Here is a 25,316-nt window from a genome sequence, read left to right as displayed (position 1 = left end):
GGTGCTGCCTGGGTGCTGAGAGCTGGAGGCTGCCAGATCCCCAACCGCGCCTCCCTGGAGTAGGGTTAGGGAGCAGCCTGGGTGCTGCCTGGGTGCTGAGAGCTGGAGGCTGCCAGATCCCCAACCTCGCCTCCCTGGAGTGGGTTTAGGGAGCGGCCTGGGTGCTGCCTGGGTGCTGAGAGCTGGAGGCTGCCAGACCCCCAATCTCGCCTCCCTAGAGTAGGTTTAGGGAGCAGCCTCGGGGTGCGGCGCCCTGCTCTGAACGAGGTCTCCTGGAAACACTGCAGTGGCCACGGGCCCTCCAGCGGCAACAATGCCTAACTCCTCTCTTTGTGAAAGGCACCCGCAGATCTTGATCCGGTTTAACTTAAGAGAGAAAAGTAAATCATTGAGTACAAGGTAAGGATTTACGAGACTTCCGGCCAAGAAAGGGGATTTTCCCATGGCCTCCTGGATGGGACCGGATCCTCCCCGGGGCCCTTCTGCCTGGAGTCCTCCGAGAGACCCCTTTCCTGACAGAGGTGATGGTGAGGCTGCGTCTGGGAGCAGAGCATCAGGGAGATGGGATGGGAGCTGGAGAGGGCTTTGCGGATGGGATGGGAGCTGGAGAGGGCTTTGTGTGTGTCGATGAACTGGGTCTCTTGCGTGCCGAGTGGTCACCATGCCCGGAGGGCCGGCCCCACGCTGGTGGCAGGGGTGAGGGACAGAGCAGTCCTCGGGGTGGGCTAGCACTGGGTGGGGGTAGGGGTGGGGGTCCTAGGCCTGGGAGCCCAGAAAGGGGAGGGATGGTCAGGGACTCTCCCTGCATGGGGGACCGACAGGCTTGAGTCTTCAATGATGAGTAGAAAACCACCAAGCACAGAAGCGTGAAAGGCTGGGTTGGGGCACAGAGGAGGAAAGGCTGGGTGGGGGCACAGCACAGAGGGGGAGAGGCTGGGTGGGGGCACAGAGGGGAAGAGGCTGGGTGGGGGCACAGAGGGGGAGAGGCTGGGTGGGGGCACAGAGGGGGAGAGGCTGGGTGGGGGCACAGAGGGGGAAGGGCTGGGTGGGGGCACAGCACAGAGGGGGAGAGGCTGGGTGGGGCACAGAGGGGGAGAGGCTGGGTGGGGGCACAGCACAGAGGAGGAGAGGCTGGGTGGGGGCACAGAGGGGGAGAGGCTGGGTGGGGCACAGAGGGGGAGAGGCTGGGTGGGGCACAGAGGGGGAGAGGCGGGAAATTCAGCTCCTTTGGCGACCTACGAGGAATTCCTGAAGGCTGCAGCCTGGGGAATACTCCAGTTATAACCATTATTTTGTTGTGAGGATCGGAACAGCCTATTTTGAAGTTATTTCTCATGAGAGGTTGGGGCTGGAAGGGTCTGTATCACTTAGGGTGCAGTTTTAGCTGCTAGGAATTGGAAACCAAGCCAAAGCGACTTAGTACTAAGGAAACTTACTGTTTCAAGTAACAAGAAGCCTGGACACAGAGTGGATTCCAAGGCTGCTAAGTTCAGAGGCTCGACGACCGCATCAAAGGCCCACCTCTCAGTTCATCTGCCCTCAGATGGCAGGCCTCATGGTCACAAGAAGGCTGCCTGGGCTCTGGACATTACCGAGGGGCCCCACAGGGACAGGAACAGGAGACGCGGTCTCTTCCTTGTGTCTCCTTTTGAGAGAGGGAATCCATAGCTAGATGCCCCTGCAGGTTCCCCTCAGGTCTCCTTCCTAAACCAATCCTGGGAGGTCCTGAGTGAGCCGTGACCACCAGGACTGAGTCCTGATCCCAGCGCGAGCCCAGGTGACCAGCATTGGAGACAGCGCACGGGTTAGAATGTGGACTGTGGGGAATGTCACGGACGCTCTCCTGTTGCCGCGGCCACCACAGACACATTTGGGTGCCGAGGGAGTGAGGCCGCGGGGGCTGGGAAGGGACCGGTGTATGGGGGACAGCAGGCGAAGGTCACTCGGGAACCAGCCCAGCTCTGAGGCTGCGGGCAGGTCGGAAAGGGAGCAGGACGGCGACCCCCGTGGCCTCCAGAGCTCTGTGTACGAGAGCCGGCGGGTCACAGACCCCGAACGCCAGGACCTGGACAATGCAGAGCTGGGACCAGAAGACCCAGAAGAGGAGCTTCCCCCCGAGGACGTGGCCGGGGAGGAGTTCCCGGAGACCCTGGATCCCAAAGAGGCACTTTCTGAGTTGGAGAGAGTCCTGGACAAGGACTTGGAAGAAGACATTCCTGAAATCAGGTGGGCACCGGGGAACGGGCCTGCCTGGGCGCGGTGGGCTCAGCCCCTGGCAGTGGGGGGAGGGCAGCAGTCCCCTGGGCGCAGGCCCCTGGGCAGGCGAAAGGGTCGCTCCCGGCCACCGGCCTGGCTCGCTGCTCCCGAGGGGCCCGGCCCTGCCGAGTCAGCCTAGCTGTGGGCCTGGTTGGTTGGCGGCCAGCACCCCTCACTGGGCCCTGAGGCAGACACCAGCAGACACTCCCCTATCCGGTGGCAGGAGGAGGAGTAAACAGCGCTGAGTTTGGAGTTAGGCAGACTGAGTTCAGGCGCCCAGAGGTCAGAGTTTAGTGAGTGATGGCCTCAAGTCAGAGAGAATAAGAAATGGGAAAAAAAAAGCCTCCCGACTCAAAAGTTGAAACCATTCTAAGCAGCACACGTGGCTAAAAGGTTTTAAATGGTCGGGAGGAACACGTTCTGGGTGAGCTAACGCTTCAGCGAATCAGCACTGGGAAGCGGTGATTTTGGGCAAGTTGCTGGAGTGTCCCCAGCAAGGCGTGCACTCTACATACCTCTGGGACTCGGCTCCCGTCCTCCCTGCAGCGTGGGCCCTGCACGTGCCCAACCTGCCCCCTTCTCACCGTGGTTTCCGTGCCGCCCAGGGAGGTTTGCCGCCCAAGAACAAAGTGGCGGCCCTGCCCTCATGGGGGTGTGCCAACCTGCAGAGAAAACAGCAGGAGTGTGAGGGGATTCTGGGGAGAACGTGGGAGCCAGCAGCTGCATCAAGCAAGGACAGGGCAGATATCCTGGCATTTGGCATCTTCACCTGCTGCCTGTTTCCCTCCCACAGTCTGTGAGCTTTCTGGGAGGCAGGAGCCGCTCTCTTTAGAGGGTGGTTGCCCCTCTGGGGCCTGGCATACAGTAGGCACTTGATAAATGTCTGTGAAATGAGTAAACACTACCTTAGCACTCACCAAAACAGCCCCACCAGGTGGGAGCTGGTCTCACCTCCAATTCACGGAGGAGGAAGCTGAGGACCAGGGGAGACAGGTGACCTGGACGAGTCTTCCATCCAGCGAGCAGTGGAGCTGCGGTTGGTCCAGGCCTTCGTGGTGCCAAAGTCCTCCCTCAGAGACCCCTCGCGGGAAAGGAGAGGCGGGTGGGCAGGGTGAGTGCAGACAAAAGGCGCTTGAGCAAGACCCACGCTTCTCTGGGCTCCCAAACGCATCGGGGCGGGAAAGCAGCTCCAACTTCAACGTGGAATTCTCCCAAAGCCGGCTGTCCATCAGCCAGAAGCTCCCCGGCACCACCATGACCAAAGCAAGGAAGAGGAGGAGGCGGAGGAGGCTCATGGAGCTGGCAGAGCCCAAGATAAACTGGCAAGTCCTGAAAGACAGGTGAGGACACGCCGGACCACGGCCTCGTAGGGGCAGCGCAGGGGGCTTTCTCTGCACCCTTCCCGGGCTCCTCCTGTCCCCACTGCTCGGCTCCCCTCCCCCAGCTGCCACCACATCCAGCAAACTTAGGGTAGGTGGGGTTGGCCAGTTAAGGAGGTGGCCAGACACTGGGAATGGCTAGGGAACGGTGGCCCTCTGGGCGGTGGCCAAAGGAGAGTGAGGAGTTTGGGAGCAAACGGGAGACCCAGGGCAAAAGGCAGTGGGGCTCGGACCCTGTCTCCTCTCAGGAAGGGACGCTGTGGTAAGGGGTATGCCTGGATCTCCCCATGTAAGATGAGCTTGCACTTCTGTCTCTGCTGGTAAGTCCAGGGCCGTCTCCGCCGTGTGCCTATGCTGGGGGACACATGTCAGGTTCCAGGGGACCCCTTCACTCCAGCCACCCTCCTGTCTCCAGGGAGGAGGATCAGGGAGGGCTCCTCAGATGTGGGGCTCTCCACCCTTGTGACCTGGGTCTGCTCCCAGGAGGTGGCCCTGGGCCCTCTTCTTAGCTATGCTTCTCCCCCAGCTACCTCCTTCTCTGGACATCAGCCTTGCTCACGATAATCCACGCATCCCGCTGGCCCCCTCACTGTCCTTCTCTGGCCTACCCCCTCTCCCAGCAACTGCACACCTCACCTCGGCCACCCTCCTGGCAGAGACCCAGGCTTGTTTCCGGGCAGGGCCAGGGCTCTCTGCCTCCCTTGCCCTGAGCCGTCTGCTTATTCCAGGCCCTCTGTGTACTGGACCGAGCGGTTCCTTGAGGACACCACCCTCACCATCACAGTGCCCGGTAGGTGGAGCCCGTGCCTGCTGAGACCCCTGCCCCCGGCTGCCGGCCTCCAGGGAACCTGCCCCGCCCCATCTAGATACTTCTGGCCTCCCTTGCCCCATCTCCTCGGAGCCTCTGTCCTCCCCACTGGAGTCTGTCCCCTGAGGAGCTAGAGCTGAGACTGGTCCTGGGGGTGAGGGGCATGGGGAACACTCTCTAGGATAGGGCCAAATCAGGGTAAGAATTTACAAAAAGACCCTTTGCTTTCCCTTCCACAATGATTTCCATGCTTTTCTTGAGAGGAATTTGGTATTGAGGTATCATAGATACCTTCAAATGAGACACTTCGAGAGTTCCCCATAGAGGAGAATAACAGTCCAGTTCTCTCCTGTGCTGTTCCTGACTTTAGACCTACAGTCATCACTAGGCCCCTGGAAACCCCAGGCTTGTACTAACTTCAGAACAAAACCCATTTTCCCAGCCTGTGGGTCCCTGGATCTGTATTGAGCCCCGTTGGGGAGCCACGGTGCTGGGCTGCTGTTCCAGCCCTGCCACTCCCATCCGGTGTCCGAGAAAGGACCTTCAAGCCTCTGAGCCCATTGTCCCTAAATCAGGGACAGCAAGTCTTTTCTCTGCAGGGTGTCTGGCCCCCAGTTGTCTCTGCCCAGAGTTCTTCCAATTCACCCTCCTGCCCAAGCTCATGAAAAGCTGAATTCCGCATGCAGAAGCCCCTGGGAACTGCAGGGTGTTGACACTGGGGTTCACTGACTCCATTTCCCATTTTGCACAGCGGTGTCCCGCCGCGTGGAGGAACTGTCTCGGCCCAAGAGATTCTACCTGGAATATTACAACAACAACAGGTGGGGGAAGGAGGGCTGGGTGGCTACTCAGAAGGCAGAGTTTGGCGGAAATGCCTTATTCTCCCCTGACAGGATGCTGTGTGGGAAAGGGTCCAGGTCCCAGCCCTAGACAGCTGGTGTTCAGACGGGGCTGGCCTGCTTCCCAGCCCACATCCCCAGCAGGCTGCTTGGCCCCGTGCAACTGCATTGCCAGCTGTGGAATGGTGGTGGAGGGCACCCGTGAACGGGGATTTGCACAGTGCCTGACACAGTGCGTGCTCAGATGTTATCACCATTGTGACTGTATTTTGTTTAGTCAAAAAAAGGTGGAAATTCTAAGACGCATTAGTATTTTATGTACAAAATTTTTTCTTACCACTTACAGCCCCTGTGCTTGTTAAAAAGTGATCTTTAGTTATTTAGACACAACATATAATTACCCATCTTTTATGCAGCGTATGAAGGAAAGCACAGCTGAAGTAGACAGCGGAAGTGTGTCCAACTGTTTTGAACCACTTCTGACACAGACGTTGATGTGGGTGTCGCACACACTGTTCTCACGCCTGTGTGCACTTTTTAACGCCAAATCATATTGTAACCTGAAGACAATTTAAACTGCAATTAAACTTAACTCCTGTAGAAGCAGCAGTGCAGATCACGTGAACAGCACACACACATGCAGCCAGATGTAGCCATGACACTTCCGCCATCTGGCTGGCAGCACTCGTAAGCTGCATCCTAACCTCAGACCTGTTCAATGTGGAGACCCTGCCTTAAAATCAATGAAATGCGGCTTTATTTCCGGGCAGAGGCATAGCTGAGACCTGATTTCAGAAGGCACAGCCCCGGGAGCTCAGCGGTCCTTCGCTTTCCCCAGCTTTGCATGGCAACCTCAGGACAAACACTTTCATCCCTTGGGTCCAAGTGCTCACCCCAGGCTCTTGATGATGGGGGTGTGTAGGGAAGGCCTGGGAGGAGCTGCCATCCCAGAAGGGAATGGAGAAGGCCTGGACCTGAGGGTGGACGTTGCACATTGAGCAGAGACAACCCTGGGAGATGGTAGCTCTGTACTTGAGAACTCTTAGAAATTCTTTATGAATCCCTGTTTGGAGACGCTTTCAAAACTCACCACTCTCCCAGGCTCTCTTAACCCCAGAAACAGAGGAGGAGCTGGGAAAGACAGACAGACACATACGGAGGAGCTGGGAAAGACAGACAGACACATACGGAGGAGCTGGGAAAGACAGACAGACACATACGGAGGAGCTGGGAAAGACAGACAGACAGACAGACACACACACACACACACACACACACACACACACACACACACACACACACCCCGAGCTGCTGGACTAAAATGGGGGCCTCCCCCAGGACGGCTCCTGTCTGGCCCATTCCTCGGTCCTCCCTGGAATACAGAGCGTCGAGTCGCCTGAAGGAACTGGCCGCCCCGAAGATTCGTGATAACTTCTGGAGCATGCCCATGTCTGAGGTGGGTGCCCCGTGCCCCCCGCGACTCACTCCCGCCAGGCGGGCTGGGACCCGGCGGAGAGTGAAGGAGGCTTTGCGTCTGGGAGTCAGGGGAGGAGGAGAAGCTGCACAGGGCGGCTGCCTTTGTCTGGGAGCAGCTTTCTTTTGATCTCTCACTGTCTTCAGAGCCGCCCAGGGGTCATCCTTCCGTGCGCTTCAGTCCGGGTGGATCCCAAAGCTTCCAGCTCACACTCAGGAATTAGAACAGTCTTATCTCAGGTGTTCAGAAAGCGCTCATCTCTCGCCCCAGCTCAGGCCGGACTCCTGGCCACCGGCAACCACTGACCTCGCTCTACGCCTGTACCTTTGGCTTTTCCGAAAGTCTGAACCCCGCAGCCTGCGGACTTGACCCGGCTTCTGCCGCCCCCCGCCCTGCATCTGAGACTCTCGCGTGCGTCGGTAGTTTATTCCTTGTCGTCGCCGGTTCACTTCCACAATTGGCCGATCCAGGCACCCACTGAAGGGTATTTGGGTGGCTTCCAGTTTAGGGCTGTTACGAGAAAACTGCTGTGAATACGCCGGGCGCGGTGGCTCATGCCTGTAATCCCAGCACTTTGGGAGGCCGAGGCGGGCGGATCACGAGGTCGGGAGATCGAGACCATCCTGGCTAACATGCTGAAACCCTGTCTCTACTAAAAATACAAAAAAAAAAAAAAAAAAAAAAAAAAAAAAATTAGCCGGGGGTGGTGGCGGGCACCTGTAATCCCAACTACTCGGGAGGCTGAGGCAGGAGAATCGCTGGAACCCGGGAGGCGGAGCTTGCAGTGAGCCGAGATCGCGCCATTGCACTCCAGCCTGGGCGACAGAGCGAGACTCCGTCTCAAAAAAAAAAAAAAAAAAACTGTGAATATCTGTATACAGCTTTCTGTGGAGGCGTAAGTTTCCATATCTCCAGGGTAATACCCAGAATTGGAATTTCTCAGTTACTGGGTATATCTAACTTTTAAAAACTGACCAACGGTTGTCCAAAGTGACGGCGCCACCTTGCATTCTCCGGGCGGGGACTGAGCTCAGGCGCGCCCCATCCTGGCCGCCATCTTGCATTCTCCCGGCGGGGAGTGAGCTCAGGCGCGCCCCGTCCTGGCCGCCATCTTGCATTCTCTGAGCGGGAAGTGGAAGCTCAGGCGCGCCCCATCTTGGCCGCCATCTTGCATTCTCCGGGCGGGGAGTGAGCTCAGGCTCGCCCGGTCCTGGCCGCCATCTTGCATTCTCCGGGCGGGGAGTGAGCCCAGGCGCGCCCCGTCCTGGCCGCCATCTTGCATTCTCCGGGCGGGGAGTGAGCTCAGGCGCGCCCCGTCCTGGCCGCCATCTTGCATTCTCCGGGCGGGGAGTGAGCTCAGGCGCGCCCCGTCCTGGCCGCCATCTTGCATTCTCCGGGCGGGGAGTGAGCCCAGGCGCGCCCCGTCCTGGCCGCCATCTTGCATTCTCCGGGCGGGGAGTGAGCCCAGGCGCGCCCCGTCCTGGCCGCCATCTTGCATTCTCCGGGCGGGGAGTGAGCCCAGGCGCGCCCCATCCTGGCCGCCATCTTGCATTCTCCGGGCGGGGAGTGAGCCCAGGCGCGCCCCATCCTGGCCGCCATCTTGCATTCTCCGGGCGGGGAGTGAGCCCAGGCGCGCCCCATCCTGGCCGCCATCTTGCATTCTCCGGGCGGGGAGTGAGCCCAGGCGCGCCCCATCCTGGCCGCCATCTTGCATTCTCCGGGCGGGGAGTGAGCCCAGGCGCGCCCCATCCTGGCCGCCATCTTGCATTCTCCGGGCGGGGAGTGAGCCCAGGCGCGCCCCATCCTGGCCGCCATCTTGCATTCTCCGGGCGGGGAGTGAGCCCAGGCGCGCCCCATCCTGGCCGCCATCTTGCATTCTCCGGGCGGGGAGTGAGCTCAGGCGCGCCCCATCCTGGCCGCCATCTTGCATTCTCCGGGCGGGGAGTGAGCCCAGGCGCGCCCCATCCTGGCCGCCATCTTGCATTCTCCGGGCGGGGAGTGAGCCCAGGCGCGCCCCATCCTGGCCGCCATCTTGCATTCTCCGGGCGGGGAGTGAGCTCAGGCGCGCCCCATCCTGGCCGCCATCTTGCATTCTCCGGGCGGGGAGTGAGCTCAGGCGCGCCCCATCCTGGCCGCCATCTTGCATACTCTGTGTGGGAATTGAGCTCAGGCGCTCCCTGTTCTGGCCGCCATCTTGCATTCTCCAGACGGGGATTGCCCTCAGGTGCTCCCCATCCTGGCCACCATCTTGCATTGTCTGGGCCGGGAGTGGGAGCCCAGGTGCGCCCTATCCCGGCCATCTTGCATTCTTTGGGTGGGAAGTGGGAGCTCAGGCTGTCCCTGTTGTCAGGCCTCGGAGCCCAAGCCAAGCCGTTGCATCCCCTGTGACTTGCACGTATACATCCAGATGGCCTGAAGTAACTGAAGATCCACAAAAGAAGTAAAAATAGCCTTAACTGATGATATTCCACTATAGTGATTTGTTTTTGCCCCACCCTAACTGATCAAGGTACTTTGTAATCTCCCCCACCCTTAAGAAGGTTCTTTGTGAGATCCACCCCTGCCCGCAAAACATTGCTCTTCACTTCACCGCCTATCCCCAAACCTATAAGAACAACTGATAATCCACCACCCTTTGTTGACTCTCTTTTCGGACTCAGCCCGCCTGTACCAGGCGATTAAATGCTTTTATTGCTCACACAAAGCCTGTTTAGGCTTCTTCACACGGACGTTCCTGAAACCCATCCTGGCCACCATCTTGCATTCTCTGAGCTCCGCATCCTGGCCGCCATCTTGCATTCTCTGAGCTCCGCATCCTGGCCGCCATCTTGCATTCTCTGAGCTCCGCATCCTGGCCGCCATCTTGCATTCTCTGAGCTCCGCATCCTGGCCGCCATCTTGCATTCTCTGAGCTCCGCATCCTGGCCGCCATCTTGCATTCTCTGAGCTCCGCATCCTGGCCGCCATCTTGCATTCTCTGAGCTCCGCATCCTGGCCGCCATCTTGCATTCTCTGAGCTCCGCATCCTGGCCGCCATCTTGCATTCTCTGAGCTCCGCATCCTGGCCGCCATCTTGCATTCTCTGAGCTCCGCATCCTGGCCGCCATCTTGCATTCTCCGGGTGGGGAGTGGGAAGTCAGGCTCTTCTCCATCTTGGCCACCATCTTGCATTCTCCAAGCAGGGAATGAACTGAGGCGATCCCCTTCCTGGTTGCCATCTTGCATTCTCCGGGCGGGGAGTGGAAGCTCAGGCGCGCCCTATCTTGGCCACCATCTTACATTCTCCAGGCGGGGAGTGAGCTCAGGCTCTCCCCATTGTGGCTAGCACTCGGTGGTAGTGCCTGCTTGCTTGCTTGTTGGTTTGTTCACCTGATTATTCCTAAACGTTTTGGCCGTTTCTCGCGTGGCATTAACTTCTATTTCCCTCACTGTGTGTGGTCGTGTCTTCTCCTATGGTGGTTTCTCAGACCCCACTTGTTTAAAGTGGGGTTTAAAGTTAAACTTGTTTAAAGTGACACCATCTCTCCCATAAAACTTCAGTAGGAATTTCTAACAGACAAGGACATTTTAAAACACGAACCCAGTGACACTGATCACACTAAAAAGTGAACAGTGGTTCCGTGATACCCACATGCGCGGTCCATGTTCCCTTTCCCACTTGTCTGAAGAACGGCTTTCTGCGGTTGGTTTGGATGAATCAGGGCCTGCCCCCTCCAGGACTGGAGCTCCTTGAAAGCAGGACTGAAATGGAGTCTCTCCACCTCAGCAGCCCGGCCTGAGCTGTGTGCATGGAGGCCTCAGAGCTGGTGGGAAGAGAGGAGGCCGGAGGGAGCCAGGGAGGGAGAAGACGGATCACTGAGTGGGAGCTTACATTGTAAACACCACAATATCTTTGCTGAGAGATGTGTCTGTGATTTTTATGGGGGAGCAATTTCAAGAAGAAAGGGATTGAAATTTCACAGTGACCTTTGGGGATGGTTTCGTTTCACCCTCTGCCTCCACGCAGGCTCTAGAGTTAGGACCAGCCAACAATCACAGACTGTCAGGTAACGCTCCAAGAATGGATGGACAGGAGCATCCAGTTAGGCGTGGGTCGCCACCTCCACTTCCCTTTTAAGGAAGAAAAATTTCAGCAGCTGCCCTCCTTCCCTCCCTCCCTCCCTCCCCAGAGGCATCAGGAATGGCCAGTTCCTCTTCCAGCAAAGCATAAGTGGGAGACGTGTGAAGCGGTCCTTTGCCTACTCCTTAGTTATTTTGCAGGCGGACTCCTACACACGTGTACGGGAGCAAGCCTGGTGAAGGGGAACAGAATGCGTATGAGGCGAGAGGAGGGAAGCCAGCTGCAGTTTAAGGGTGTCTGAGCGCCGCGCAGTACTCAGTCTCTGCGTAGGCTGGTGCAAAGTATCAAAGAACACACTTTCAGTGCACTATGGGTTTTCTGGAAAATGCCAAGAATGTGTGTGTAGATGGGGTCTTGCTGTGTTGCCCAGGCTGGTCTTGAGCTCACATGATCCTGCCACCTCGACCCCCCAAAGGGCTGCCACTGTGCTGCCCACTGCTGAGAATTGATTTGGGGAGCAAGGGTGCCAAGTTTCTGGGTGAAACGTCTGCAAGGTCTCCCACCTCGGCCAGCACTGCCCCACTGCCATCGTTTTCATATCCTGTCCCCTAGGTCGTGTTTCGTGGTGTTCGTGAACATAAATGACTTCTGTCTTGCTTTCCCTCATTACTGTTTTCTAGAGCAATTTGTGCCGATTTATGGAGAAAAAAATGGTCTAATTGCTGGGTTGCCCTCTCTTGAGAATGTGCTGCAGTCAGCTTGTGCAGCCCCCAGCGGCCGGGCGCCCGGCTCCTTCCGGGGTGTGTGCGTGGTAACTAAGCTGCAGGGAACATCCCTGCACCCACTTCCTCGGGTCAGGTGCAGGAGTCCCCGTATGTGGCAGTCACCAAGCCTGCGCATTGTTCAGCTGAACCTAGTGGACGAATTGCTCCCTGAGCTGCCTGTACTAATTTACTCTCCTTCCAGTCATGCATGAGAGTCTCTCACCAGGGCTTGATAATGTCAGACTTTTTCGTTGTTGCCAAATTTGTGAGCGTGGAGTGATATTTTGTTGTTTTAATTTACATTTGCCAACAATTGTTGATATTACATTGGTCAAAAGACAGGGTTATTGACCATTTAGGGTTTGTCTCCTGTATCATTTGCTCAGCCCTTTTGGGGTTTTTTTGGTTATTGGTTTGGAGGAGCTCTTTATACGTGATAGTTACTAATCCTTTCATGAATACGTTACAAACCAACTTCTTCCCAGTCTGTCTTGTGTCTTTTAGTGTTGCTCCTGGGGTCCTTTAGCTCCAGGGCCCACGAGGCATCATGGACTGTTTCACGTAATCCTTCTCTCTATTTCTCTTTCCAGGTGTCCCGGGTATCCAGGGCAGCCCAAATGGCAGTCCCCAGCTCGCGGATCCTCCAGTTGTCAAAGCCGAAGGCCCCAGCCACCCTCTTGGAAGAGTGGGACCCCGTGCCAAAACCCAAGCCACATGTGTCAGACTATAACCGCCTCCTTCACTTGGCCAGTAAGTAGGTGCCTCAGGCTAGGCATTTTCTGATGTCCTGTTCAAATCCCAGGGGACACCTTATACCTCTGCCTAGAGCGGGCAGAGGGAAGCTCTCCCCCATGAAAGAGAAGCAGAAATCACAGGGACGCGTGCTCCGGAAGCAGAGGGTGTTGTCTGAGAGGGTTTTCTAGCAGGAAAAAAAGGTGTAGAGGAGAAAATCAGGGTGCAGAGCAGGAGCCAGAGAGCCACGCTAAGGAACAAATGCAGCTTTAAAATGGGTGTTGGCCTGACTCCATTCCTGTCTTTTAAAACAAGTTGAATAACCATTTTCCTCAATGACAAGGGTAATGTGTGCGAATTGCCAGAGAAGTTGCTTGGCCATTTAGGTTTACTCTTCTATATCGTTTTCCCAGTTTCCTGCTGGCTGGTGTTTTGGAGTTGTAGATTGGGAGCAGCTCTTTATGTAAGACGGTTATTAATCCCCTGTTGAACACATTGCACGATAACTTCTACCAAGTCTGTGTCTTGTCTTTTAACTTCGCTTATGGGGCCTTTTCTTTGTTTATTTATTCATTCTTTCATCCATTCCCTTGATATTTGTGAAATGATGAGTGAAATGAATGGAAACAGATGAGTGCTGATGCAGCACTGCCTTACACCGTCCTGCACACACTCGTGCTCGCCACACACACGGTGAGTATAAACATCGATACACTGCTACACGCACACACTCACGCTCACCACACACGCACATGGTGAGTATAAACATCCATACACTGGTACACGCATGCATGTATACATCCATCCATGTTTCAAATGTACATACAAATATATCTGTGTGTGCACATGCATGTGTTTGTGCGTGTGTGTGTGTGTGAGAGAATGACGGAGGGTTGAGGCTTCCACCCACTCATAGTTGGGACCACCTTTTTTTTTTGAGACAGAGTCTTGCTCTGTCGCCCAGGCTGGAGTGCAGTGGTGCGATCTCAGCTCACTGCAAGCTCCGCCTCCTGGGTTCACACATTCTCCTACCTCGGCCTCCAGAGTAGCTGGGACAGGCGCCCGCCACCAAGCCTGGCTAATTTTTTGTATTTTTAGTAGAGACAGGGTTTCACCATGTTGGCCAGGCTGGTCTTGAACTCCTGACCTCATGATCCGCCCACCTCGGCCTCCCAAAGTGCTGGGATTACAGGCATGAGCCACCGCTCCTGGCCAGGAAGCAGCATTTTTAAAATGTGAAGCAGAGAGCAAATGAAGTGCACTGAACTATGTGGGGTTAGAGTGAGAGTGTGGCTGTTTCTCTGTGTGTGCTCACACTTGCTGTGTGGTGGGGGTAAGAGCAAGTGTGTGGCTGTTGGTGTGTGCTCACACTTGCTATGTGGTGGGGGTAGAGCGAGTGTGTGGCTGTATGTGCTCACGCTTGCTGTGTGGTGGGGGTAGAGCGAGTGTGTGGCTGTGCTGTTTCTCTGTGTGTGCTCACACTTGCTCTGTGGTGGGGGTAAGAGCGAGTGTATGGCTGTGTGTGCTCACACTTGCTGTGTGGTGGGGGTAGAGCGAGTGTGTGGCTGTTGGTGTGTGCTCACACTTGCTATGTGGTGGGGGTAGAGCGAGTGTGTGGCTGTATGCTCACGCTTGCTGTGTGGTGGGGGTAGAGTGAGTGTATGGCTGTGCTGTTTCTCTGTGTGTGCTCACACTTGCTCTGTGGTGGGGGTAAGAGCGAGTGTGTGGCTGTGTGTGCTCACACTTGCTGTGGTGGGAGTAGAGCGAGTGTGTGGCTGTTGGTGTGTGCTCACACTTGCTGTGTGGTGGGGGTAGAGTGTGGCTGTTTGTGTGCTCACACTTGCTGTGTGGTGGGGGTAACAGCGAGTGTGTGGCTGTGCTGTTTCTCTGTGTGTGCTCACACTTGCTGTGTGGTGGGGGTAAGAGCGAGTGTGTGGCTGTTGGTGTGTGCTCACACTTGCTATGTGGTGGGGGTAGAGCGAGTGTGTGGCTGTTGGCATGTGCTCACACTTGCTATGTGGGGGTAAGAGTGTGTGGTTGTGTGTGCTCACACTTGCTGTGTGGTGGGGGTAGAGCGAGTGTGTGGCTGTGCTGTTTCTGTGTGTGCTCACACTTGCTGTGTGGTGGGGGTAAGAGTGAGTGTGTGGCTGTCTGTGTGCTCACACTTGCTGTGTGGTGGGGGTAGAGCGAGTGTGTGGCTGTATGTGCTCACACTTGCTGTGTGGTGGGGGTAGAGTGAGTGTGTGGCTGTGTGTGCTCACACTTGCTGTGTGGTGGGGGTAGAGTGAGTGTGTGGCTGTGTGTGCTCACACTTGCTGTGTGGTGGGGGTAGAGTGAGTGTGTGGCTGTGTGTGCTCACACTTGCTGTGTGGTGGGGTAGAGCGAGTGTGTGGCTGTGCTGTTTCTCTGCGTGTGCTCACGCTTGCTGTGTGGGGGTAAGAGTGTGTGGCTGTGTGTGCTCACACTTGCTATGTGGTGGGGGTAGAGCGAGTGTGTGGCTGTCTGTGTGTGTGCTTACACTTGCTGTGTGGTGGGGGTAGAGCGAGTGTGTGGCTGTGCTGTTTCTCTGTGTGTGCTCACACTTGCTGTGTGGTGGGGTAGAGCGAGTGTGTGGCTGTGCTGTTTCTCTGCGTGTGCTCACGCTTGCTGTGTGGTGGGGGTAAGAGCGAGTGTGTGGCTGTGCTGTTTCTCTGCGTGTGCTCACACTTGCTGTGTGGGGGTAAGAGTGTGTGGCTGTGTGTGCTCACACTTGCTATGTGGTGGGGGTAGAGCGAGTGTGTGGCTGTGCTGTTTCTCTGCACGTGCTCACACTTGCTATGTGGTGGGGGTAAGAGCGAGTGTGTGGCTGTGCTGTTTCTCTGTGTGTGCTCACACTTGCTATGTGGGGGTAAGAGTGTGTGGCTGTGTGTGCTCACACTTGCTGTGTGGTGGGGGTAGAGCGAGTGTGTGGCTGTCTGTGTGTGTGCTCACACTTGCTGTGTGGTGGGGGTAGAGCGAGTGTGTGGCTGTGCTGTTTCTCTGCGTGTGCTCACGCTTGCTATGTGGGCTCAGTTGCTGCTGCTCGGGAGTGCTGGAAACTCAACAGAGTTTCAAAGCCCAGATGCCTACTAAATTCTCACAGAAGAGTTCAAAGAAGGCTAGGTTCTGGGCACGGTTCTTCCAGCCCCCTTAGGGTCACCAGGGCCCCACTGCTTGGCCCCCTTACCCTGCACAAGGGCATCTGCCAGGCAGAGCTCGCATCCACCCAGAAGGTGCAGAAGAGAAAATTAGTGTGCAGAGCAGGGGCCAGAGAAGCACTCACACCTGTACCAGTGTATGGATGTTTATATTCACAACGTGTGTGTGGTGAGCGCAGGTGCGTGCAGGATTCACGACGTGTGTGCGTGGTGAGCGCAGGTGCGTGCAGGATTCATGACGTGTGTGCGTGGTGAGCGCGGGTGCATGCAGGATTCATGACGTGTGTGTGTGTGTGGTGAGCGCGGGTGCATGCAGGATTCACGACGTGTGTGTGGTGAGCGCGGGTGCGTGCAGGATTCACGACTGTGTGCGTGGTGAGCGCGGGTGCGTGCAGGATTCACGACGTGTGTGTGTGCGTGGTGAGCGCGGGTGCGTGCAGGATTCACGACTGTGTGTGTGGTGAGCACGGGTGCGTGCAGGATTCACGACGTGTGTGCGTGGTGAGCGCGGGTGCGTGCAGGATTCATGACGTGTGTGTGTGTGGTGAGCGCGGGTGCATGCAGGATTCATGACGTGGGTGTGTGTGGTGAGCGCGGGTGCGTGCAGGATTCACGACGTGTGTGTGTGGTGAGCGCGGGTGCATGCAGGATTCACGACGTGTGTGTGCGTGGTGAGCGCAGGTGCGTGCAGGATTCACAACGTGTGTGTGTGTGTGGTGAGCGCGGGTGCATGCAGGATTCATGACGTGTGTGTGTGTGGTGAGCGCAGGTGCGTGCAGGATGGTCTGAGGCAGTGCTGTATCTGCAGTTTCCATTCAGATGGCCTTGCCCAGCCACGTGCCACGTGGGGTTCTGCCTGCCTAGTGGAAGAGACTCCACGCTCTTTTCCCCAGGAGCCTCTTCACAGAGCCAGGGCTGGTCTGCCAAGAAGTGGGTAGCCCTTATTTATTTGCGCAGAAGTTCTACGCAAAGAGGGATCTGGAAAGAAGGTGGGAGCTTTCCCAGAAATCAAAGGCCCTGAAGCCCTCAGAGACAAGGTAGAGGACAGCCCCGGCTGCTATGCCAGACTTGGTGGCCACCTTTCTTCCTAGTCTCCAAGCAGTCTGCTGCAGCTCCCTGCTATAAAGGAAGGGGTGGGGGAGAGATGGTGAGAAGGGGGTACCAGGAGGAGGGGGCCACGAGTGCCTGAGGGACAGCCACCAGGGAGCAAGACATGACACCAGCCAGGGGGAGGAGATGCCTCCTGCCCCGACCCACTTACCACCATGACATGAGCAGGTGGAGAGGGGGGTGAACCAGGGTCACCTGGGTTGGCAGCAGAGTGAGGAGACTTGAGCTCTCTTGGCTGTGGCCCCCTGAGTCCCCCTTTCAGGTACCTGTGGCCATTTTTTTTTTTTTTTTTAGAGATAGGGTCTTGCTGTGTTGCTCGGTCTGGCCTCAAAACTCTAGGGCTCAGATGATCCTCCTGCCTCTGCCTCCAAAAGTGCTGGAATGACAGGCATGTGCCATTGAGCCTGGCTGCCAGTGGCCATTTAAAATATTTTTTCTTTTTTTTCTTTTTTTTTTTTTTTTTTGAGACAGAGTCTCGCTCTGTTGCCCAGGCTGGAGTGCAGTGGCACGATCTCAGCTCACTGCAAGCTCCGCCTCCCGGGTTCACGCCATTCTCCTGCCTCAGCCTCCTGAGTAGCTGGGACTACAGGCAGCCGCCACCACGCCTGGCTAATTTTTTTTTTTGTATTTTTAGTAGAGACGGGATTTCACCCTGTTAGCCAGGATGGTCTCCATCTCCTGACCTCGTGATCCGCCCGCCTCGGCCTCCCAAAGTGCTGGGATTACAGGCGTGAGCCACCGCGCCCGACCGAAATATTTTTTATTTGTAATTCACCCTGTTTTAAGTGTAGGTTTTGTAGCTCGATGTGGCAGTGCATATGACTGTAGCCCCAGCTACTTGGGAGGCTGAGGTGGGAGGATTGCTGGAACCCAGCAATGCTGGAACCCAGGTGGAGGCTGCAGTGAGCTAAAGATCGTGCTCCAGCCTGGGAGACACAGCAAGACCCTGCCTCAAAATAAAATAAAATGGGGCCGGGCACAGTGGCCCACACCTGTAATCCCAGTACTTTGGGAGGCCGAGGCGGGCAGGTTGCCTGAAGTCAGGAGTTCGAGACCAGCCTGGCCAACATGGTGAAACCCTGTCTCTACTAAAAATACAAAAAATTAGTCGGGCATGGTGGCGGGCGCCTGTAGCCCCAGCTACTCGGGAGGCTGAGGCAGGAGAATCACTTGATCCTGGGGAGCGGAGGTTACAGCGAGTCAAGGTCATGCCACTGCACTCCAGCCTGGGCAACAGAGCAAGACTCTGTCTCAAAATGAAATAAAATAAAGTAAAATAAAATGATAAAATGAAATAAAATAAAAAATAGGCCAGGCACAGTGGCTCATGCCTGTAATGCCAGCCCTTTGGGAGGCTGAGGCGGGCGGATTGCCTGAGGTCAGGAGTTCAAGACCAGCCTGGCCAACATGGTGAAACCCCGTCTCTGCTGAAAATAGAAAGATTAGCTGGCTGTGGTGGTGCACGTCTGTAGTCCCAGCTACTCAGGAGGCTGAGGCAGGAGAATTGCTTGAACCTGGGAGGCGGAGGTTGCAGTGAGCCGAGATCACGCCACTGCACTCCAGCCTAGGCGACAGAGCAAGACTCTGTCTCAAACTAAATAAATAAACAAATAAAAATAAAAAATATGTTTCAGTGGCTTTTAGTACAGTCACAGGGTTATGCAACCACCACCACAGTCAATTTCAGAACCTTTTTATGCCTTCAGAAGGCAGCCCCGTCCCCATCAGCTGTCACTCCCCATTCCCGTCTCCCAGCCCCTGGCACCTACACGTTCACTTCCGGACTCTGGATTGGCCTGTCCTGGACATTTGTATAAATGGAATCACACACTGTGTGTCCTTTCGTGTCTCTGGTCTCTTGCAGAACATGCTGTCCGCAAGGCTCAGCCATGCTGTAGCCGGTGCTAGAGCCTCGTTCCTTTTCTTGGCTGAGTCATATTCCACTCTCTGAGTGGACTACATTTTCATCCTCCATTTCTCTGCGGATGAGCAGGCCATTTGAATGGGGGAGCTTTTTTTTTTTTTTTTTTTTTTTTTACGGTGGAGTCTTGCTCTGTTGCCCAGGCTGGAGTGCAGTGACGCGATCTGCGCTCACTGCAACTTCTGCCTCCCAAGTTCAAGCCATCCTCACGCCTCAACCTCCCGAGTAGCTGGGACTAGAGACGCACCACCACGCTCAGCTAATTCTTGTATTTTTAGTAGAGACGAGGTTTCATCATGTTGGCCAGGCTGATCTCTAACTCCTGACCTCAGGTGATCCGCCCGCCTCAGCCTTCCACAGTGCTGGGATTCCAGGTGTGAGCTCCCATGCCCAGCCTGAATGCAGAGCTTTGAGGTTTGAGATTCAGTGCTGTCCTTCTCTTCTGCCCACACTAGGGCCCAAAGCTCAGTCGGACAAGTGCGTTCCTGACCGAGATCCTCGCTGGGAGGTGCTGGATGTCACCAAGAAGGTGGTGGCCAGCCCCCGGATCATCTCCCTGGCCAAGCCTAAAGTGCGCAAGGGCCTCAACGAGGGATACAACCCCTATTACATCTCCCCGGCCTCCCTGGTGGCCCAGGCGTCCCCTCGCCTCTATGAGCTTGCCACCCCCAAAAGCATCACCAGAAAAGTGTGATCAACCCAGGCCTGGCCTCTAAGACCTCCGCTCCCAGTAAACACCCTCAGGCACCCTAACCCTGTGTATGTGTTTATTCTGAGCTTTTTGGCCTGGAGAAGGGAGGGCGGGCTGGAAGGCCAAAAGAAGGATGAGGAGGACAATAATATTTATTTTTGCATCCAACCTGCGACTTGTCCAGCTGTTTATTTTCCGAGTCACTTTCATTGACCATCTCGAGCGCCTTCTGAATCTCTTCAGTCCAGACTTGTTCGTCCACTCCTCCTGAGGGCCCACAGGACCGTCAGAGTCGGAATGACAGCCACAGTCAAAGCAGCTGACACTCCTCCTGAGGGCCCATGGGACCGTCAGAGTCAGAATGACAGCCACAGTCAAAGCAGCCGACGCTCCTCCTGAGGGCCCACGGGACCGTCGGAGTCGGAATGACAGCCACAGTCAAACCAGCCGACGCTCCTCCTGAGGGCCCATGGGACCGTCAGAGTAGGGATGACAGCCACAGTCAAACCAGCCGACGCTCCTCCTGAGGGCCCACGGGACCGTCAGAGTAGGAATGACAGCCACAGTCAAAGCAGCTGATGCTCCTCCTGAGGGCCCACGGGACCGTCGGAGTCGGAATGACAGCCACAGTCAAACCAGCCGACGCTCCTCCTGAGGGCCCACGGGACCGTCAGAGTCAGAATGACAGCCACAGTCAAACCAGCCGACGCTCCTCCTGAGGGCCCACGGGACCGTCAGAGTCAGAATGACAGCCACAGTCAAAGCAGCTGACGCTCCTCCTGAGGGCCCACGGGACCGTCAGAGTCGGAATGACAGCCACAGTCAAAGCAGCTGACGCTCCTCCTGAGGGCCCACAGGACAGTCAGAGTCAGAATGACAGCCACAGTCAAAGCAGCTGATGCTCCTCCTGAGGGCCCACGGGACCGTCGGAGTCGGAACGACAGCCATAGTCAAACCAGCCGACGCTCCTCCTGAGGGCCCACAGGACCGTCAGACTAGGGATGACAGCCACAGTCAAAGCAGCCGACGCTCCTCCTGAGGGCCCATGGGACCGTCAGAGTAGGAATGACAGCCACAGTCAAAGCAGCCGACGCGCCTCCTGAGGGCCCACGGGACCGTCAGACTAGGGATGACAGCCACAGTCAAAGCAGCCGACGCGCCTCCTGAGGGCCCACAGGACCGTCAGAGTAGGAATGACAGCCACAGTCAAACCAGCTGACGCTCCTCCTGAGGGCCCACGGGACCGTCGGAGTTGGAATGACAGCCACAGTCAAACCAGCCGACGCTCCTCCTGAGGGCCCACGGGACCGTCGGAGTCGGAATGACAGCCACAGTCAAAGCAGCCGACGCTCCTCCTGAGGGCCCACGGGACCGTCGGAGTCGGAACAACAGCCACAGTCAAAGCAGCTGACACCTGTTGCACAACTTATGGATCTTTAGAGTGACCTAATGATAGAGGGATTATCATTGTCCCCATTCCACAGACGTGGAGATTGAGGCTCAAATAGGTTAGGAAAAGACCCCCAGTCCCTGCTATGGCCTGAATGCCTGTGTCTCCCCCAAATTCATATGTTGTAATTCCCACCCTCAAGGTGATGGTATTAGGAAGTGAGGCTTTGGGGAGGCAATGAGGTTATGGAGCAGAGCTGTCATGCATGGGATTGGTGTCCTTATAAAAGAGGATCAAGAGATACCAGTGGCCCCTGTCTGCCATGTGAGGACACTGAGAAGCAGGTGGTGTGCAACCAGGAGGACCCCCGTCACCAGCACCTGATCATGCTGGCACCCTGATCTCAGACTTGCAGCCTCCAGGACTGTGGGAAATAACCTTCTATTGTTTCTAACCCACCAGTCTATGGTACTTTGTTACAGCAGGGCAAATGGACAAAGACAGTTCCCATGTTAGCATCTGGCCACTGCTGTAACAAATGCCCACAAATGGGGTGACTTAAAACACTACACATTCGGGCCGGGCGCGGTGGCTCACGCCTGTAATCCCAGCACTTTGGGAGGCTGAGGCGGGCGGATCACTGGAGGTCAGGAGTTCGAGACCTGGCCAACATGGCAAAACCCCATCTCTACTAAAAATGCAAAAATTAATTGGGTGTGGTGGCGCATGCATGTAATCCCAGCTACTCAGGAGGCTGAGACAGGAGACGCTCCTGAACCCGGGAGGTTGAGGCTGCAGTGAGCCGAGATCATGCCACTACACTCTAGCCTGGGCGACAGAGAGAGACTGTAAGACTCTGTCTCAAAAACAACAACAACAACAAAAAGCACATTTATTCTCTTATCCTTCTGGAGGATGGAGTCCAGAGCAGATCTCACTTGGGCTAAAGTCCAAGTATCAGCAGGGCTGCCTCTTCCAGAGGCCCCAGGGGAGAGTCCCTTTCCCGCCTTTTCTGGCATCTGGAGGCGCTTGCATCCCTGGTGTGGGGTTGCGGGCTGAGGTCTTTCATCTTCAAATCCAGCAGCACAGCCTCTTCTCTCTGACTCTCACCCTCCTGCCTTCTCTCTTGAGGACACTGGGTCATCAGGATAATCTCTCATCTCAGCATCCTTAATCCCATCCGCAAATCTCTTGTTATTTAAGGTGACCCATTCACAGGCCTGGGAACGTCCTTGATCATTTAAGGTGACCCATTCACAGGACTGGGGATGGGGCTGGGAACGTTCCTGAGGTGCTATTCTGCCAACCACAGACAGTGGCGGCTTCTTTGGCACTCTCAATTTCTCTGTAGCCTGGAAGTGGGTGACATGGCTGGATAGGAGAGATCTTCAGGAAGTACAGTGTCAGAACTGGGTGAAATAAAATGATCAGGGCCGGCCGCGGTGGCTCACGCCTGTAATCTCAGCATTTTGGGAGGCCAAGGTGGGGGGATCACCGGAGGTCAGGAGTACCAGACCAGCCTGGCCAACATGGCGAAACCCCATCTCTACTAAAAATATAAAAATTAGCCAGGCAGGGTGGTGGACACCTGTAGTCCCAGCTACTTGGGAGGCTGAGGCAGGATAATCACTTGAACCCGGGAGGCGGAGGTTGCAGTGAGCCAAGATCACACCACTGCACTCCAGCCTGGGTGACAGACCGAGACTTTGTCTCAAAATAAATAAATAAATAGACTGTGGCGTTTCTGAAAGAAGCAGAGAGTACCCGTTTCTCATGGGGTGGCATCACCATTTACCAAGATAGGGAACATTGGAAGAGGAGCTTTCTTTTAAACATGAGAGTGGGTAATGAATTCTGGGATTGAAACTGTAGAGTTTCAAGGTGCTTCGATTTTTTTTTTTTTTTTTTGAGACAGGGTCTCTCTTTGTTACCCAGGCTAGAGTGCAGTGGTGTGGTCTCAGCTCACTGCAGCCTCCGACTTCCAGGTTCCAGTGATTCTCCTGCTTCAGCCACCAGGGTAGCTGGGATTGGAGGCATGCACCACCATGTCTGGCTAATTTTTGTATTTTTAGTAGAGACGGGGTTTCACCATGTTGGCAAGGCTGGTCTTGAACTCCTGACCTCAGGTGATCTGGCCACCTCGGCCTCTCAAAGTGCTAGGATTACAGGCGTGAGCCACCATGTCTGGCCGGTGCTTTGCTATTTCCAAGAGAAAATATACACCTACATCTGTACCTGCAACTACATCTGTGCCTGCACCTACACCTTTGCCTATACTTACCCCTGTGCTGACACCTGCACCTAATCCTACAATGCACCTACACCTTTGCCTACATCTAAACCTGTGCTATACCTACATCTCTGCCTACACCTACAACTGTGCTACACCTAAACCTGTGCCTGCACCTACACTGTGCTACCCCTACACCTGTGCCTACACCTACACTGTGCTACACCTACACCTGTGCCTACACCTACACTGTGCTACCCCTAAACCTGTGCTACACCTACACTGTGCTATGCCTACACCTGTGCCTACACGTACACTGTGCTACACCTACACCTGTGCCTACACCTACACTGTGCTACGCCTACACCTGTGCCTACACCTACACTGTGCTACCCCTACATCTGTGCCTACACCTACACTGTGCTACACCTACACCTGTGCCTGCACTTACACCTGTGCTACACCTACACTTGTGCCTACACCTACACCTGTGCCTACCCCTACACCTGTGCCTACACCTACACTGTGCTACCCCTACACCTGTGCTACACCTACACTGTGCTACACCTACACCTGTGCCTGCACCTACACTGTGCTACCCCTACACCTGTGCTACACCTACACTGTGCTATGCCTACACCTGTGCCTACACGTACACTGTGCTACACCTACACTGTGCTACCCCTACACCTGTGCTACACCTACACTGTGCTATGCCTACACCTGTGCCTACACGTACACTGTGCTACACCTACACCTGTGCCTACACCTACACCTGTACCTACACCTACACTGTGCTACACCTACACCTGTGCCTACACCTACACTGTGCTATGCCTACACCTGTGCCTACACCTACACTGTGCTACCCCTACACCTGTGCTACACCTACACTGTGCTACCCCTACACCTGTACCTACACCTACACTGTGCTACACCTACACCTGTACCTACACCTACACTGTGCTACACCTACACCTGTGCCTACACCTACACCTGTACCTACACCTACACTGTGCCTACACCTACACCTGTGCCTACACCTACACCTGTACCTACACCTACACTGTGCCTACACCTACACTGTGCTATGCCTACACCTGTGCCTACACCTACACCTCTGCCTACACCTAAACCTGTGCCTACATGATTTCTGTAACATTCTCTATTAGAGCCAAGGACAAGTGATGCCCACCAAAACCAGCATGGTGCGGTGACTCATGACTGTAATCCCAGCACGATGGGAGGCCGAGATGGGTGGATCATGAGGTCAGGAGTTCAAGACCAGCTTGGCCAACAAGGTGAAAACCCGTCTCTGCTAAAAATACAAAAAATTCACCAGGCATGGTGGCAGATGCCTGTAGTCCCAGCTACTCGGGAGGCTGAGGCAGGAGAATCACTTGAACCCGGGAGGCCGAGCTTGTGGCGAGCAGAGATTGCGCCACTGCACTCCAGCCTGGCGACAGAGCGAGACTCCGTCTCAAAAATAATAATAAAAAATAAAATAAAAACAAAATAACCTGTATATTCTTTAAAACTCATCATTGCTGGGCTGGGCGTGGTGGCCCATACCTGTAATCCCAGCACTTTGGGAGGCTGAGGTGGGCAGATTACTTGAGGTTAGGATTTCAAGAACAGCCTGGGCAACATGGTGAAACCCCATCTCTACTAAAAATACAAAACAAATTAGCTGAGCGTGGTGGTGGGCGCCTATAACCCCAACTACTCGGGAGGCTGAGGCACAAGAATCGCTTGATGCCGGGAGGCAGAGGTTGCAGTGAGCCGAGATAGCACCCCTGCACTCCAACCTGGGTGATGGAGTGAGATTCTGTCTCAAAAATAAATAAATAAAAATAAAAATTAAAAATAAATCAAATTAAATTAAAGGGCTAGGCATAGTAGCTCACGCCTGTAATCCCAGCACTTTTGGGAGGCTGAGGTGGATGGATCACCTGAGGCCAGGAGTTCAAGACCAGCCTGGGCAACATGATAAAACCCCATCTCTACTAAAAATTCAAGAATTAGCCGGGCATGGTGGCGGGTGCCTGTAATCCCAGCTACTCGGGAGGCTGAGGCAGGAGAATCGCTTGAGCCCAGGAGGCAGAGGTTGCAGTGAGCCAAGATTGAGCCATTGCACTCCAGCCTGGGTGACAGAGCGAGACTCTGTTTCAAAAAAAGAAAGAAAGAAAGAAAGAAAGAAAGAAAGAACTTTGTGTTGAATTTCATGGCTTTTTTTCAATAGACCAACTTGCTCCTGTTTTTTCACTATGGGCACTGCAGCTTCAAACGATGCTTCTATACTTTTGGCCTCTTCTTGACTTTTGGCAACAAATTAGTCAGCTTTGTACTGGAAAACATTGCTTTGCTCTTGTTTAGGAAAAAAACAAATAAATTAACCTAAGAATTAAATGTGTGCTCTCTCTCAATGGACAGATAGATAGATAGAGATATACAGAGACAGTGACAGCTGGTATGAAAAATGAGGC

General features: G+C 55.3%; 1 protein-coding gene across 6 annotated transcripts; it reads left to right on the top strand.

The window, feature by feature from the left end:
- Positions 1–1,850: 1,850 nt before the first annotated feature.
- SPMAP2 (sperm microtubule associated protein 2) lies at positions 1,851–19,378 on the top strand. 6 transcript variants are annotated; one of them, XM_024351326.3, is made up of 9 exons: positions 1,859–2,226; positions 3,474–3,596; positions 3,884–3,955; positions 4,364–4,425; positions 5,195–5,264; positions 6,621–6,738; positions 12,171–12,330; positions 18,975–19,119; positions 19,154–19,272. In XM_024351326.3, exons 1-9 carry the CDS (start codon positions 1,919–1,921, stop codon positions 19,233–19,235), a joined length of 1,140 nt encoding a protein of 379 aa, XP_024207094.1. In that variant the 5' UTR covers positions 1,859–1,918; the 3' UTR covers positions 19,236–19,272. The 6 variants fall into 6 exon arrangements, with proteins under 6 accessions (XP_024207091.1, XP_024207093.1, XP_054529674.1 ...); XM_024351323.2 differs by having other exon boundaries at positions 1,851–2,226; positions 18,975–19,378; XM_024351325.3 differs by lacking the exons at positions 18,975–19,119; positions 19,154–19,272 and adding an exon at positions 12,726–12,825 and having other exon boundaries at positions 1,856–2,226.
- Positions 19,379–25,316: the final 5,938 nt, after the last annotated feature.

The sequence above is a fragment of the Pan troglodytes genome, chromosome 20 (assembly GCF_028858775.2).
Source record: "Pan troglodytes isolate AG18354 chromosome 20, NHGRI_mPanTro3-v2.0_pri, whole genome shotgun sequence".
Classification (NCBI taxonomy): domain Eukaryota; kingdom Metazoa; phylum Chordata; class Mammalia; order Primates; family Hominidae; genus Pan; species Pan troglodytes.
This window is presented reverse-complemented; position numbering and strand designations above follow the sequence as displayed.